At 43.6% G+C, this 16077-nt stretch overlaps 1 protein-coding gene across 1 annotated transcript; it reads right to left on the bottom strand.

Annotated features, from left to right (window-relative positions):
• Positions 1 to 4609: 4609 nt before the first annotated feature.
• Positions 4610 to 16039, bottom strand: wdr3 (WD repeat domain 3). The gene is made up of 27 exons (XM_088415254.1): positions 15893 to 16039; positions 14579 to 14781; positions 14106 to 14315; positions 13798 to 13916; positions 13460 to 13538; positions 12827 to 12922; positions 12619 to 12741; positions 12443 to 12544; positions 11549 to 11649; positions 11192 to 11290; positions 10882 to 11118; positions 10064 to 10157; positions 9883 to 9984; positions 9436 to 9518; positions 9057 to 9195; positions 8918 to 8974; positions 8411 to 8511; positions 8212 to 8323; positions 7739 to 7873; positions 7600 to 7650; positions 7245 to 7310; positions 7077 to 7169; positions 6898 to 6948; positions 6142 to 6185; positions 5631 to 5759; positions 5212 to 5305; positions 4610 to 5134 (listed from the first exon to the last, which is right to left on the bottom strand). The coding sequence occupies exons 2-27, from the start codon at positions 14750 to 14752 to the stop codon at positions 4979 to 4981; spliced, it is 2847 nt and encodes a 948-aa protein (XP_088271380.1). The 5' UTR covers positions 14753 to 14781; positions 15893 to 16039; the 3' UTR covers positions 4610 to 4978.
• Between the last annotated feature and the right edge of the window lie 38 nt (positions 16040 to 16077).

Below are 16077 nucleotides of genomic sequence, written 5' to 3'. Positions count from 1 at the left end.
GGCATATTTGGAACATGTCATCTGCACGGAAGATCAAACCAGTGCGATAATTTGATTTGTCTACGACGCATGCTCTTTCATGTGAGTATATTTCGGAGGCTCTCCTGGGGTATAAACGAGTTAATCTTTGGCGAGGTGACACCCGCACAAAAGCGACAAGGCGATGGAAGAGCTGGTTTTTGGCCTCTGTCAACTCGGAGGCGGTCAAATGATCCCAAACACATGCTCAAGGCAACGCCCAACAAGGTGGTTGGCGTTTGACATACTTTGCGTTTTTTTAAATTCATTTAAATTTGGCATGGCTGCGAAGGGCACGCCTCTGCATTGTGCCAAATTTACGAGAGGGTTATTTTCATTTTACAGGGCCCTGAGGATTTGCGTCAGTGCTCGGACTAAATCGGTGGCCTCTACTGCCCTCTGGCCTTCAGGTGGGGCCGTCTTTGGCTCCTCGACAGGCACGTTGAAGCCCTCCACCTGAGTTTATTGGCACGTCCTTCTGCTAGCGAGCAGCTAACTTCCTGCCAATCGGCTTTTCAGGCGGGTCCGCCGCCAGCCTCGTAAAAATGTGTTTTTGGAGCAAAGGCGTGCCATTTGCTGTTTATTTTGGTGCCTTGAACAGGCACGAATGAGGGGCATTGTGGGCCGTGACCACACAGTGGCATTATTGTTTGGGGGGGGCTCGGCGAGGGACTATAAAAGTGCAGAATAAGCAGCCGGGGCTGGCAGGCGAGGATTGAATGTCTGTTTACGACTTGTCGTGTGAAGTGCCGCGCTTTCAAAATGGCTAATTACATCGGCCATGTGCTAGCTTGTTTGCGCTAGGACAACCACTTTCTTACTGGACTTGGGTACGACATTGCTCACCTTTCTCTACTTTCCTTGAGTATTTTGCTATGACGCCCCCTCTCTCCCGCTTCCAAAATCAAAAGACATTTTTTGAACAAAAGTGTTTGGCAGACGTTAAAGGGTCTATAACATGATATCTTATTCTTTCCCATGTAATATGTGTATAAGTTACCATTGGCACATTGGTGATTTAAATTCTCATGAAATATGAGTTTTATGGTACCGATGGACCTAACCTGAAAGTAAAACACCTCATATGTGGAGACGGTACCTCTTAGCGAAAGGCGGCCTTCATGTTGTAGATCAACGGCGGCGGGCCATGCATCCATCTTGAGGCTCGCTGGGGACTATTCAAACAGCGTAAATACGGCACCAAAACAGGCATTTTACTGACATTAAAATGCAAAAGGCTGTTAATACGCCACTCTCGCTAACATGCGTTCCTCTTATCAATTCAGTCCCTGCGGGAACCCAATATTCATAACAATAGTTCCGCCCGCAGGTGAATATTTTTACTACCGATTGTAATTGTCCAAATGTGTGCTCCCAAACGCACATTTTGGCCAATAAATGAAACGTTGCTGTTTACTTGGCTGACCCGGTGCAAAATCTCTCCTCCTCTGCTCCAGAACAAAAACGAAACTAAAATACGTGAATAATGTCGGCGTATACTTTCCCTTGCGGTGAGGGGAGGTGTAGGGGAGTTGTGAATTGCTCCTGTCTTCATAAGCGCACTTCAAGCCCTTTTCTTCTGCATGGGTGGGGCCGGTGCAAGAGCACAGAATAAGCCAGGAATGCTTCGAATTATATCGATAAAGTAACAAAACTTTGGCAGTGTTTAGGGTGAGAAGCCAACATTGAAATTTGGTTACAAGCTCCATAATGATACAGCCTCTTTAAATTACAGGCTTGTGTCCCTGAGACGTTTTTGTGTATGCTGTTATGATAGACATGTCCACCAAATTTTATGTTATCATCTTTTTAGTTTTTCTAAATGATCAGTTTGTACAAACTTGCGCACACGTAAAAGTGTGTGTGTGTGTACTTTTTTGCTACCTCTGATGGTGGGGGTCCTTCACCCAGGTAAAGGTCAAGTGTGGTTATCAAACAAGTTTCCCTCTTCTGCTCCCATGATAGGAGGTGCGAGGCCCCTCCAAGTCCCTAACAAGCGTCACGCACCGACCACTTTTTCAACAAGCCATCACTCGGTTTTGAAAAGAGAAAAACGTTCAGAATGGGTAGAAAAATGGCTGTCAACTAACTAACTTTAACCAAGGCTGGAGAGGGCTTTCTTCTTTCCATTGTTTTGAAAATGAGACTCACACTTGTATTTCATCAAATGTAGTAAAATGGACTTGGGACCAACAAGTCTCTCAGGGGTTGTTTGCGCGAAATGCAGAGGCTACTCAAGGCTTAAGTACACTTCCTTCAGGCTTTTAAAGGGAGCGAGTCAATGGGTGAAGATAGGGTTGGTTGAAAAGGAGTTTTAGGGATTTCTCTCACAGAGTATAATTAGGCAGGAACCCTTCCCAAAAAAAATTTGAAAAATGTAAATCAAAATAGAATTACAACATAATTAGTGCAAAGATGAGGCAAGCTCTACAGCTAAGGGCTTTGCGTTTCCATTTTGCTGATGTCCAGGCTCGCTACACTCACGCCGCTACACATGAGGAAATAAGCTTTTATAATAATTGGATTTTTGGGATTCTGTGACACAGCTGTAAGGATTTGTTGCACCCCCGCCGAGCATCACCGAGGACGGTTATTGGCACAACGTATTTGGCCAGGTTGGAGGCGGGTTCATGCGCCGTTGCCCGCCACCTCATCACTCAAGGCGCCGGCAGCTGCGATGGAATTGCCCGCCGCCACCTCATATCTCAAGTGCCGCATGTGCTTTGAGTCATCTACTTCGTCACTATTTCAATGTTTTGCTTAAGGAAACCTAACATCCGTATTATATTTGTCATACGCGTGCACTACACCATGCACGGTAGGAAAATTGGGCACTCCGAATTGCCCTAAGGTGCGTCTGTGAGTGTGATTAGTCATTTGTGTGTGTGCCCTGTGATTGGCTGGCAACCTGCATTGGGTGTACCTTGCATGTTGCCCAAAGTGATTAAAAAAAACCCTTTAATTAAATAAAACTAAAGCAAAATATTAATAGAATAAGTGATATAAAAAAGAATTATTTTGTACACATTAAAAAAAATTGCCTTGTACAGCAATTCTTTTGAGTATGCAGCAATGGTTTATCAAAAGTGAGGTAAAATTGACCGATTTTTAAATATTTATATTAATGAGAAATAGATAGCCTAGAGCAGTGGTTAATTATTTGCGCAGGCCTTGTGGTTGATTAATTTAAAAAAAAAAAAAAGATACCATTTTAATCAATAAAATTGAAATGCAATCAATTATTTCAACAAAATAATAATCAGTCTCATTTTTAATACACAATGTAAAAGGTTAAATTGTCCAAACTAGTAACCAAATCATCTTCCATTTTTATTTGAGCATTATCTGCCCTGTCAATATGAATAATATGATGGAAATAACTTTAAAATCCACTTTAAGGAACATAAAAAAATAACTGACTGAATAATGGAATGTCTCGTTGGAGTCCAAAGAAGCAGAATTAGGACGTGAATTATGTATGCATTGGCAAGGGTTAGCGGTGGGCGTCCATCTCTTGGCGCACTCACTCTACATAAGGCGGCCGGTCGGTCACGCGGACGCCACAAACTTGATCCGAGAAAACAGCACCTGCTGTCAATCAAAACGCCACCCGAGCGCCGACGGCCAAGACGACGCGAGAAGGAAAAACACACTTTGAGTGACAGGTGAAAATTGAATTGAGCCCAGAGCTCCTCAGGCTACACGCAAGCATCCCATCTTTCCGAGTAAGGAACGTGTCGCGAAAGGGTTCCTAAAAGTTTGTTTGGCGTGAATTCTGCAGCGATTACTTTTACCGGGCCAAATTTAAGCAGCATCTTGGTTCTTGGGTGAGCTTTTCCTCAAGAATGTTTTCACGCCAGTAGGTGAGACTTTAACAAGCGTCAAGTCCAAAAGTCGTCCTTAAAAGAGCTGCTGGCTGTGTTTTAACTGCTCTATAAATACACTTCAGTACATTTTTGGCCTGTTTTAGAGGATTGTTTCAAGGCTTGTGAGGGAAAAAAAAAAAAAGTCAAAAGATGAATCCTTCCTTGCAAATAAGCCTTGCTTGTAAATGGAGGTGAAGTTACAAGCTTGTAAAGTGTCACTTTCAGGACTGGGGGTTGCTTGCAAGCTGAAAGGCCAACATGGCCCCCTTCAGGCCGTTTGTTTGTCTGTAATCCCATCCTCCTTGAGGCAAAGCCCCCACCCCACCCCCAATTCAGAAAACTTGAAGGATGCAACTTGGTTCACCTCGTAAGCGAAGGGATACCAAGTGATTGAACTTAAAAGTTGTTTTTCAAGATACAAGCTGTTGATGGACTTTGACTCATAAGTGCCCTACAGTACAATGGAACTAAACTCGCTCAACAATGAGCGGCACTTAGGAAAACAGCGGAGATAACGGTCCATCCGAGAGGCTTCGAGGTGTTTGTGCCACGCCCAGGTCAACTTTGATCTAAAACTGACATCAAACATGCAGAATTACTTAGCAATATAGACCCTCGAAACTAAAGAAAGGCCTCACTAGCTTAATGCTAGTGCAAATTAGCAATACGGGGCTGTAAACCTTCAATGCGGAACCCAAGATAAAAATGCAAAGGACAATGCAAGGTAAGCGCATTACCTGATGTTTTTTTTCGGGTATCCGGGACGGTACACCATCAAAAGTTGATCAGAACAGACGGGTGCGAGATTTTGCAGTAGGATGGGGGACTAGCACAGACAGCTTTCTTTTTTTTTTTTTTAATCGTATTTGAGCTCCAAAATGGAATTGGTATGGGAGTGGGAGTTATTGTGAACAGGATCTGGTTTTTATTAGAGTCATTTTCAGAAGGGACATGACAGGATTTTTACAGGATCACAGGATGAAGTCATTTGAAAAGATGTCCTTGGGGTTCTGGGGTTTAAGACTTTCTTGTTACTATAAATGGGGTAGAAAAAAAGAAAAACAAACAAGGGTCTACTTTGCAATGGCTGACCATCAGGCAACGGTGAGGACAACCCTCTCGCGCTTCCTCCGACGTTTGTTTTTGTCAGCCAGGCGTCCCGTGGCATCGGCGAAGAACATCACTTCCTCCTTACTCTCCAACTCGCGCTGCAGGAACTGCATGGCGGCGCTGTTGAAGCCCATCAGGTCCTGCGTCCAAGAAGGAGAGATACATGATGCCCATGACCATGACGACGACCACGCGGAGCTCGGCGTGGTGGACTTACGCGGATGTCTTGCACTTTGGACATGGTGTTGCTGCGCAACTTGTCCATGATTGGAAGAAGCTTCTGACTGCCGCAGATTCGACCAAAATGAATTCTGAGGTGGGAAAGAAAAAAAAAAGAGAGACCTTTCAAGTTAAAACCTATTTTGTATAGAAGGATTAACTGAAAAAGACATCTTTAAAAAAAAGTCTCGATACAGAATTAGAAACCAGCAATTTGCAGTACTTTTTGCCAATTCTTAGGATTTTCTACTTCCAGGAGGTGATGCCAAACAATATAGCATTAAAAAAAAAAAAAACAGAAAAAGCACAATGCCTTATTTGCCCCTTTCACATGAAGCCATTATGGGAAAGCCAGCATCATGCCGCTTGTGTTTTGCTTATCGTGCTGGCAGCAGAAGCAAGTGCGCTTATACTGACTTGAGCAAGAAGAAGAGACAGCGGCACACCAGCTCCACCTCCAGGCCTTGCTCGATGAAGCCGTTGAAAAGCTCCAACAGCTCTGGAACGTAGGGGAAGGGCAGCACCAGCAGGGACACCTCCAGCTCACTGACATGGCCACCATCCCAAAAAATACAACACATTAAAAAATTACATTTGAAGCAGTGCTTCTCAATTATATTTTGCCAAAGCCCCCCCAAACAGGAAAGAGAAAACCTTGGAATTGAATACACTAGAATTGAATCTGCTTTGAACTTTTTTTTTTCAAGGGCACGTTTTACTTTTTTTTTTACTTTGGAGCAATATCTTCATAATGTTAGAGCAGCTTACAATAATGATGTAATATAATAATAATATGTATATTTACAATAACAAATATATGGCTTAGGAATCAACATTTGTTAAGACTTAAGCCTATTTTGCAAGCGTACTTTAATGTAGATCATGCAAGTGCAGGTTTTATTTTTTTTTTTTGAGTGACACTTCTCACCTGGATCGGACTTTCTTGATGACATCAAGAACGTAGCAGGATGGCTGCAAGCGCAACAAATGACAACAAACACACAATGAAAATGACAGTCCCTGGGGTGGTCAGACGCACGCAATTCAAAGCAGAGTCCCAGCCCAGAAGAACAAAAGTAATACAGGACATTAGACTGGACCAAAAAAATTCTGTGAAAATTGGCGTTTTAAGTACATGTATTGGATTTTTCTTTGGCATTTGTTATCATAGTTGAGCTGTACGTGACACACTGTTTTACCAAGCAGTATTAATATTGCAGAACACATCTTCACACTTGTTGGGCAATAACATAAAAAAAGGCTGTAAAGGGGCGAAAAATTAAAAAAATAACAAGACCCATGGACTAAATACAAGGAAAAAGTTAGAATTGGGCAAAAAGAGGAAACGAGTGAGGTGGCATTAAATTAATGCAAGAAGAAAAAGGAACAGAGTAAGAGAATGGGTTAAAAGAGTACAAATAATAGAAAGGGCAAAACAAAACAAAGGGAAAAGGGCAAGCAGATGTAGGGCAAAAACAAAGAAACTAATGGAGCAAAGAAAAAGATCAAAGAAGATCGGCGAAAAAAGTTGCATAAGTATAAATACGAAGGAATAATACTTCAAATATTGCCAGCAAAGCTATTACAAGAACATGCTTGGACTATATCCACAGTTGAACCTTGGAAAAGATCATTATTTCCATTTCCATTCCATATGTGATTAAAAGAAGAGAAAAACCCTTACAGAAATGTTTCCAAAGGCCACAAGGATGGGATTTGGTTCAGGGAGCGCCAGCTACAAGGAAAACGAGAAGGCATCAACGAAATTGTGGCTTTGCACATATCATGCTTGACTGCGATCGAATCACAGGCCGTGGGCCAGGCGTGGCAAAACCGACGGCCAGCCAGCGTCAGCTCACTTACCTCCTTTCCGGCTCGCTGGCAAGCGTATTTATGTTCCTCCATCTTCCTGTTCTCCCCACGGAGAAGCTCCAAGGCCTCCATGATGCGTTCCGCCTGGTACCAAATACACATTATTAGCAAGCTCGCTATTAAGAACGCAAAGTGGAAGGCCGCACTAAGTCAACTCACAGCTTTGACCGTCTCCACCGTTTTCTTGCCGGCTGGCGCGGCTTCACCTGGAGTCTCTCCGGGCACCTGCGGAATTGCCAAGAGATCGACTAAGGATCGACGCTAACCGTTAGCAAGGCAAATTAAGAGAGCAAGTTTCGAAAAACATTTGAAACAATCCGCCTTAAGTTCTCAAATCAGGAACCGAGAAAATGCTAGCTAGCACGCTAATGTCTCATTTCATCAGTGACTTTGCGAGCAGCCGCAGAAACGCCGCGCAGAAACACGTGACTGTGTTGAATCTGAATATGATAACAGTTTGTGTCCTAACCTCAGCTTGCACATCGCTGCTAAAATGCACAAGATGTCAACTTACCACCGGAGTGTCACCCTTAGCCAGGCTCTCCTCAAACTCCGCCTCCCGCTCCTGTCAAATGACGCCATAAAAAAGCTCTAAACTTGCAAGAAACTTCCAAAGGTAATGATGATAAAGCGTTTTCCATGCTGTTCCTAACCATCTCGCGTTCCTCCTCCAGGATGATTGGCTCCCTGGTCCTCTCCCACAGGCGCAGTGACTTGTCATGTGACGCCGACACTAGATGGTCGCCGTTGGGGCTGATGCTCAGACACCACACCTCGCGATGGTGGCCCTTGATATACAAGCGTCAATATTTGTTGAGAAATCCGCTATGTAGTGAGGCCGTGAAATTTAGAGATATAGCTTTGAATAAAAGGTGCTTGAAAAATGTAAACACATTTTAACCAGCGATAAGTAGTATAAAGCATGGCTAGGGAGCATTTAAAAAGGGGAATTCGACTGTTGACTGTTCTAGAAGGGAACCCCGCAATGGAGGACAGATGACTGTCTCTCCAAGTGGTCTCATTCGCTGACTTTTGTCTACAAGTTGACATATTTCAGCAACGTCAAGTGCTTGAAATGTCGCGACACGATAGAAGGACCCCGAAACCTTTTCGAACAGGGACTGACCTCTAAAGTCTGAATGTGTTCAAACTTATCGGCATCCCACTGCTTGATCTTTTTGTCTTTTCCCGCCGTGAAGAATAAATGCGTCTTGGGGACGAACTGCAGGAACATGACGCTGCACACAGCCAAGTAGCCAAGTGAGTTAATCGCGAGCGCGTCGGATTGGAGAACGTGCGAGTGTGCCGTCTTGCGTGCTACCAACCTGTCATCGTGCGCGAACATGGAGCGGTGGCAGTCACCAAAGTCCAGTCCCCAGATCTTCACGTTGCGATCTGCCGAGCCCGTGGCTATCAGCGTGCTGTCCTGGAGGAAAACAAAAACCAGTAGCAACTTTTTTTTTTTTTTAATAACAACGATCGTTAAGGAGAAATAACATTTGCACCAAAATGTTTACAAAAGTTACCAATGTTGTTTTGGTATGGTGAATACGTGAAAGCACACTTAAATTTATTATTGTACAATAGATCAATGATTAAAAAAAAAAAAAAATCTTAATCTGGATTTCAAAAATTTTATTTTTTTAAATAAGTCAAGAAAAAAAATCCAAATCAAAAAATAAATGAAGTTACCATTTAAAAGTAAGGGCTGGATTCCACATAATAATTATGGTCCACTTGAATTATGGTCCTAATTCAAGCAGCAACCACCTTGAAATAAAGTCTCCCCATTCTAAAGCAAATGCGCGCATTCCATTGTGGCAGCTACTCACATGTGTGATGTCCAGACAGAGAACGGGCAGCTTGTGTCCGTACAGCGACAGGAAGAACTACGGACGAGCCATGTTGAGCAAGGTCATGTGACGGCCATTTCTAGACAGCACCTCATCTCCTTCCCCGGCGGGAGTTTACCTTGAGTGTGTCCACGTAGAAGACTTTGACCGTGCAGTCCAGCAAGGAGACGGCCACCAGCCGCTGATCAGGAGAGAACTTGACACACAAGACGTCTTCCTCCAGCTTTAATGTGCGCGTGTGTTTCAATGTCAGCCTCCTGCAATGCATGTGCAAACTCATCAAAAAAGAGATAAATACAAACAAGAGGTAAGAACTGAAGAGGTGGGTAAAATGCACAATGGGGAAAAGAAGAGGAAGAGGGAAAATGAAAGTCTTTAAAAAAGAAAACTAAAAAAATACATTTAAAGCAATATGCCGTTGAACCACAAGATGGTACAGTCTTGCATCTTTTCTTTTGAACAAACTTTTGAGCATTAAAAGTCATTTTGAACCTTACTTGTGAGCATTTGTCTCATCCTTCACCAACTCAAATTCCCAAAACTTCACCGTCTTGTCTGCACCTCCAGTCACGATGCCTCTCTACAGATATGCAGAGAAAATGTATTTATATATAGAAAGGCAGACAAATAAACATTATGGTAAAAAACAGAAAAGATTGAAAAAAATATTGTTAAATTAGGCCAAGGTGGGCGAATGGAGAAAAAAAGATGAAAGAAAAAAAGGTAAATCATAGGAAAGTAAACCAGGTGAAAAAAGTACAAAAACAAAAAGTAGGGTGGGAAAAGGTAGATGCAAAAACCGAAAATAAATAGTAGGAAAGAAAAGAGAAAATGAAATGAGCTATTAACTGGGAAAGGTAAAAATATGAAGGAAAAAGAACAACACAAAAGTGTTGAATAGAGAGAGGATTCCAAAAAAAAAAAGCAAGGGATGGGGGGAATACCTGGTCGGGAGCCAAGCACAGAGACCACAGGGCCCCGTGGTGGGCATCCAGCGTTTCCAGCAGGCTTCCTGACGCCAACTCGAAGATTTGTAGGTTACCATTCTGAGGGAAAAAAAAAAAAACCCCGAGGCGCGTCAATCCTTGCAAACCAGCATGGGAGCGACCCAGCCGGCCGGTTCACCTTGGTCCCGAGGATGATCTGCCGGTCCCCGGGCACAAAGAGAGAGCAGAGGGCATACTCGCACGCCATGGTGCGCACCACTTGCAGTGTCGACCTGAAACACAAACAAGTGAGCGCTTTGACTTTCATAACCCATGTTTTATTTACATTTATTCATTTGATCATGACGATTTTCATTAAATTAAAAGTAATATTTTTTGGTATTTTACAGAATGAAGTGTTTTAATCACACATTAGATACTATGTGTTAGTTAATTTACTGAATATTTTGTTTTGTAACGACTATGAATTCAAACATTTATCACACCGTTATTAGGTGAATTTCATGATACAGTGGGCCCCCGGTTAACGAGATTAATCCGTTCCGTGGTTGGGATCGTCACTGGAATTTGCCTTATGGCGGGCAATCCAAACCTATGTTAAATAGTGCATGCAAGTAAAACCCCAGGTAAAAACATAAAAATTGTATATACATATTAAAAATTGGAATCAAAATAGTAGACTAAGTGCTACGTATATGTATGCACGTAATTTACTGTTATTCAGTACACTTGATGGTTTAAATAATCTCATATTATTTTAGTATGTGTAATAGGCAAGATTTTATATAATGAAAGTGTTAAAAATAGTTTTAGTACCTTTTATATATTCACTGGTCACAATCAATACTTTCAGTATATGAAAATGAGTGTAATGAAGAATTTGATCAATTTTGTCAATTATATGCAATATCTTTCAACAAGGAACGAGCAGTTGTGAACAAAGGTGAGAACATGAGATATGAGTCATTGTGATGTCAGCAATCCCGCTGGCTTTACCTGTTCCAGACTTTGGCGGTGTCCCCGGACGCCGAAAGCACGGCCAGGTTGTCGGAGCTGAAGGCCAGCGTGCGGACGTCGGTGCGATGGCCAGCCAGCGTCAGGCGCGCCGTCTTGCTGGCCGCCGGCGCCGCCTTGTCCCGCGTGGTCTTCAGGCTGTACGTCTCCACCGTGTTGTTCTGCAGCAGCAGCGCCACCTTCAGCTCGCCGCCGCCGCAAGACAGGCAGTCGGCCCACCTGCGGCGAGGGATGCTTTGCTTGAATCAAGTCACGTGAGCCCGAGTCCCATGGCCCGGATCCAGGCCGTCACCTGATCTTCGACGAAGCCTTGATGTTGCTCAGACGGACGATCTCGTCCTTCAAAGTCTTCTCCACTTGCGGCTCCTCGCCTGTGTCGTCCTCTGTTGCCCTAGAAAAAGAAGGGACACCACGTAGCCGTTATTATTAGAAAATATTAGGCGCTATACAACATGACGCAGGGCACTCAGAGCAACCACATGATAACTCAATTTGAAACATTTTCAATGCTGGAAAAAATATACAGTCTATCACTGTCAATCTAATACATATTTTCTCCATGGTGATTTGAATACCCCCCTCAAACAAACAAACAAACAAACAAACGAAGGAGGTTAGATTTGTAATTTTTGGTGAAAAGGATGCCTACTTTGCTGCCTTCTTCTTGGCTTTCTTGAGCTTCTTGGCCATCTTCTTGCGCACTTGGCCCTCAGACAGCACAGAAAACACCTCCAGGAGCGAGTCGTTACCCTGTGCAATCCCACCAGAAATCATACTTCTGCTCAAGTACAGATTCCACACCAGAGCAGCCCATTTTGCCATGCAAAATTCAATACACTTGAAATCTACACCAGGAGCCATCTACCACTTGTGAGCATGGCTGTGTCAGTTTTTTTTGTTTGCTTTTTTTTTTTAATTACAATTGCTAACTCCACCATTTAATTTGTCTAATCAAAAGTATTACTTGTTTTTGTGGGCATCATGGCTTTTGCCTCAATTGATGGGAGTCCTTTTAAAGGGAAGGCAACCCTAATTTTTTTATTTTACAATAAGATGTCCTATGCAACTGCACTAGTCTAAACAAAGTATTATTGTTAGTGTTACATTCGTAGATTATAAATTAAGCAGCAAAATACACCCAATTAAACCCATATCTGTGTGCAGCCAGTTTGCCACTTGGTGGGATGAAAATGACAACCAATCACGGCTCAGCTTGCAAATATCACATGACCAAACTTCGAGAACAGATGAGCCATGATTGGTTGTTCCCTGACCTTTGAGCAACTGCAATGTCAATTTCGGTCAAAGGTAAGTGGCAAAATGTCCGACCCCGGAAATAAGTAAAAACGGTCCTTATTTTGCTGCTTACTCAATATTATACAAACGCAATATTCATCAAAATGTCATGTTTAGACCACATAGAACATATTATTAAAAGTAAACTTTTACTTCCCTCTAATTGCCAAACAGCTGTTTTCTTGTGTGATCAATTTCACGATGGTGCACTGCATTTGTTTTTCACTGAAGACATTTTGGCACTCACGTGACAGGCGAAGACTGTGGCCTTGCTGTCGGTAGTCATAGACACAACTCGGTCTCTGGCCAGGCGGAGGATGGACCCTGCTTTCTTGCAGGTCAAAATACGCTAAAAGGCGGCGAGAAACATCACACGTCAAGCACACGCTCCAATCATCAAAACCTTAGGAAGGCTCCCCTTACGTCTTGTGGACTCTCGTCGTCGGCGTCCTCATCAACGTCGCTGCTGCCGCCGCCAGTCCCCTCGTCATCACCCTCCAGGACGCTTTTGCCCTTCTTGACCTTGGGCTCGCCCTCGGCCTGCTCCTGGATACAAGCAAATACACACACGCGCGTCATCATCAAGCGGGAACCGCGGAGAGCCACCATTCTGTTTGCGGTCCCGGCTCACCTCCTGTAGGTATGTGACGTCCCACGCTCGAAGCTCACTGTCGGCCGAGCCCGTCAACAACCGCCGCTCATCGTTGAGGAAGGTCATGGCCCACACCTGATTAAAAAGTCAGATGCCATCTCATTTCAGTCTGGAAAAAATGCCTGCTGTAGAATTATGCAAGACAGAGCAGGCTTTTAAATTACAACATTTTCATCCATTTTCTAGAGCCGCTTATCCTCACAAGGGTCACAGGCTTGCTACTGCCTATCCCAGCTGGCTTCGGGCAGTAGGCGGGGGGGGACACCCCGAACTGGTTGCCAGCCAATTGCAGGGCACACAGAGACAAACAACTACTCGCAGACCCCACCACATCTAAGGACAATTTGGAGGGTCCTATACACTACTAAAAATGATTTCAATTTTCCCTAAACGTATGAAATCTTCATTTATAATCCCTCATGTGTTTGTTATGATGGCTTGCTCAGTTTTTGCAGGGTTTTGAAGAAGCAGACAGTCGATGCTTGCAAGCGGCAGTCAAGACACACTTTGCACTTTGAACTTGATGTTCAACTTGGAATGAGTATATGTTGTTCTTCAGAGTGAAAGTGGCGGAAGAAACTTAAGCAAACAAATGATGAAGAGAATGCTCACCTCACTGCGGTGGCCCACCAAGGTCTTGAAGCAATGCTGTGTGTCCAAGTCCCACCACTTGACAAAACTGTCCTTGGAGCTGCCCAAAACACAGGATTTGGGTTCATACACTGTGAATAAAAAGTCTATACACTCCTGCAATAAACAAGCGAGATATGTGGTGTGCCCCCCAGCTCCCAGGGGACAACTAGGCATGTGGCCATGTTTTATATGGGCCAATCACATTCAAGTGTCAGGTGTGCCATTTTGCAGCCCACACCTGCCACCATTTTCAAGCACTTCTGATTGATCCCAAATAAAAATAAGCTGCTCTACTCGCTCTTCAAATGACACAGTACCTAGTCACCAGGAGATTCTTGTTTTTGAGGAAGAGCGCTTGCGTGACCTCATCTTTGTGCCCCCGCAGGCGGAAGAGGCCGCATTCATTGATGATATCCCACACGATCACGTCTGTATCCTGCCAAGCAAAACGACTTTTAATTCATAGCCACAATTCAAAAAGTAACCTTTCTACAAACTTATCGGCTAATTCCGGTCTGTGGATACATTAACCTTGAGTTTGGGGGTGTGGAGTGGTCATCTAATCAATTCAATTTTCCCACATATAAAAAGGACATAGGCTCTTCCTAATTTTTGTCTAACTAACCTTGGAGCCGGTGACAAGTCGCGCCCCAAGCTCGTCATAGCACACGGCCGTGACGGCTGACTTGTGTCCATTAAAGCAGACGTTGCTCTCTCCGTTGAGCAGGCTGAAGAGGCGCACGGCACCGTCTTCATAGCCCACGGCCAAGTGGATGCCATCTGGCGATGGGCATAGGAAGCTCACCTCATGTTTCTGGCCAGCGAGGATCAAAACCTGGAGCAGGAGAGGAGAACAACAGATGAGCAACACAGACCTTTATCCCCTCTTTATTGTTTATTGACCCAGAATTATTTCTGCATGTAAAACTTGTAGAAGGCCAACTTCAAATGACTTTAGTTAAAATAAAGAGCAGATAAATTAAGAGCAGCGACAATTTAGCCAGAGTTGACTATGATTGGCGGTAACTGCAATTGCAGCACTACACAACGGTGGCAGCAACACTTTTAAGTCACTTGTAAAACATTCTTTCTTCTCACTTTCTCCGCCTTGCGGGTGTCCCAGATGAAGACGTGCTCGCACGCCGCTACAGCAACGTGGCGGCCGCGTTCGCCGCCACGCAAAGTGACGAAGCAGATGTTGGCTTTCTGGCTGCCGATCACGCCGAACACAGCACCCGCCACGTAACGCAGGTACTGCTTGGTCAAGCCCATGATGTGACGTCCGTAGGTGGCTCCGGTCTCTGTAGACACAAACCACTAGAATGCTTTTGCATTTCTTGACAAATACATCCTAGTGTAAGCAACTGTTGTATTCATATTTTATTTCTTAGAAAATACCACTTCCCCAGACAAATAAATGATTTGTGACCAAATGTATGTAAGTATGTAACGTTTTGGGGAGGAATATTGGATTGCTGTTAGCAAATGTTGTATTTTCACAGCTAATGGCTGCATTTATGCGAGATACTACAACTTTCGAGGACAAATAAAACATCGTTGTGATGACAGAAATGCAATACAGGTAGTAACCAAACACACTATTTTTTTCTTGCAGAGGCAATAGTCATCATTGGCAATGCTAGATAAGTGGCCACCCAAAAAAACATCTTGAGTTGGCCGGGAAGGTGACAGTCACTGACAAATTGTTATATTTTGCTTTAGAAGGGCATTTTGCTTTTTTTTAAAAGAATGTATATGGAAGAGAATCTATAAAATGTCCTTGCAGAGTACAGACACAACAGAACTGAGTACAGCACTAATATTTCTGTGACTAACGCTCGCGATGGCCAAATGTTGCCTTTGGTAATCAAATGTTGTTTTAAGCGTATCTGCACATCTGCGGGTACCCACCAACGCACTTAAATTACAGAAAGCTCATTTTGATTTGGGAAATAAAACTAGATCATCGTGTGGCGTGTCTGGGAAAACACACCTGTGATTTATTTGACTACAGTCAAATTGCGACAACTGATACACGACTTATTAAACGTAATTCTTGTAAATAGTGAATAGAATGAAGTGCATTTGCAATTATAAATTTGTATAATTTCATAAGCTACACTTAGCCGAAGGCCGAATGTTTCACTTTACGACCCTTCCCGGGCGGGCGGGGACACAGCATCCGGAGAAGGAAGCGCCTCTTTACGTTGCTAACCCCGGCCGCCCGGCTTCCACTGTAGACACAAATAAGCAAACGAACGACACGCTTGGACCCACGTGTCGACGTTTCCGACTCGATAGGTCACATAAAGCAACAACCACGTCAATTAAACGATACTCTAGGTTGCAGAACAACATGAGCGCCCGCGTTTTAATGAGTGCTTCACGATTTGGGCAATTTTGACGTCTTACCTCTGAAAAGCCGTAGCGAGCCTGTTCATCCGCTGTTGTGAAGAAATTGCTGCAGACTGGAGTAATCGATCACAGACTTGCATCAGTATTGTTGCTGCTAAGAAAACATGAAACAAAAGTTTTTGAAAAATGTGATTTTCAGCTTTGTTAATTTCATGATATATTTATAAGCAGCACACAGTGAC

This window comes from Hippichthys cyanospilos, chromosome 5 (assembly GCF_059441005.1).
Source record: "Hippichthys cyanospilos isolate Australia breed blue-spotted pipefish chromosome 5, RoL_Hcya_1.0, whole genome shotgun sequence".
Classification (NCBI taxonomy): domain Eukaryota; kingdom Metazoa; phylum Chordata; class Actinopteri; order Syngnathiformes; family Syngnathidae; genus Hippichthys; species Hippichthys cyanospilos.
Note: the sequence above shows the minus strand (reverse complement) of the source record. Positions and strands in the feature narration are given on the sequence as shown.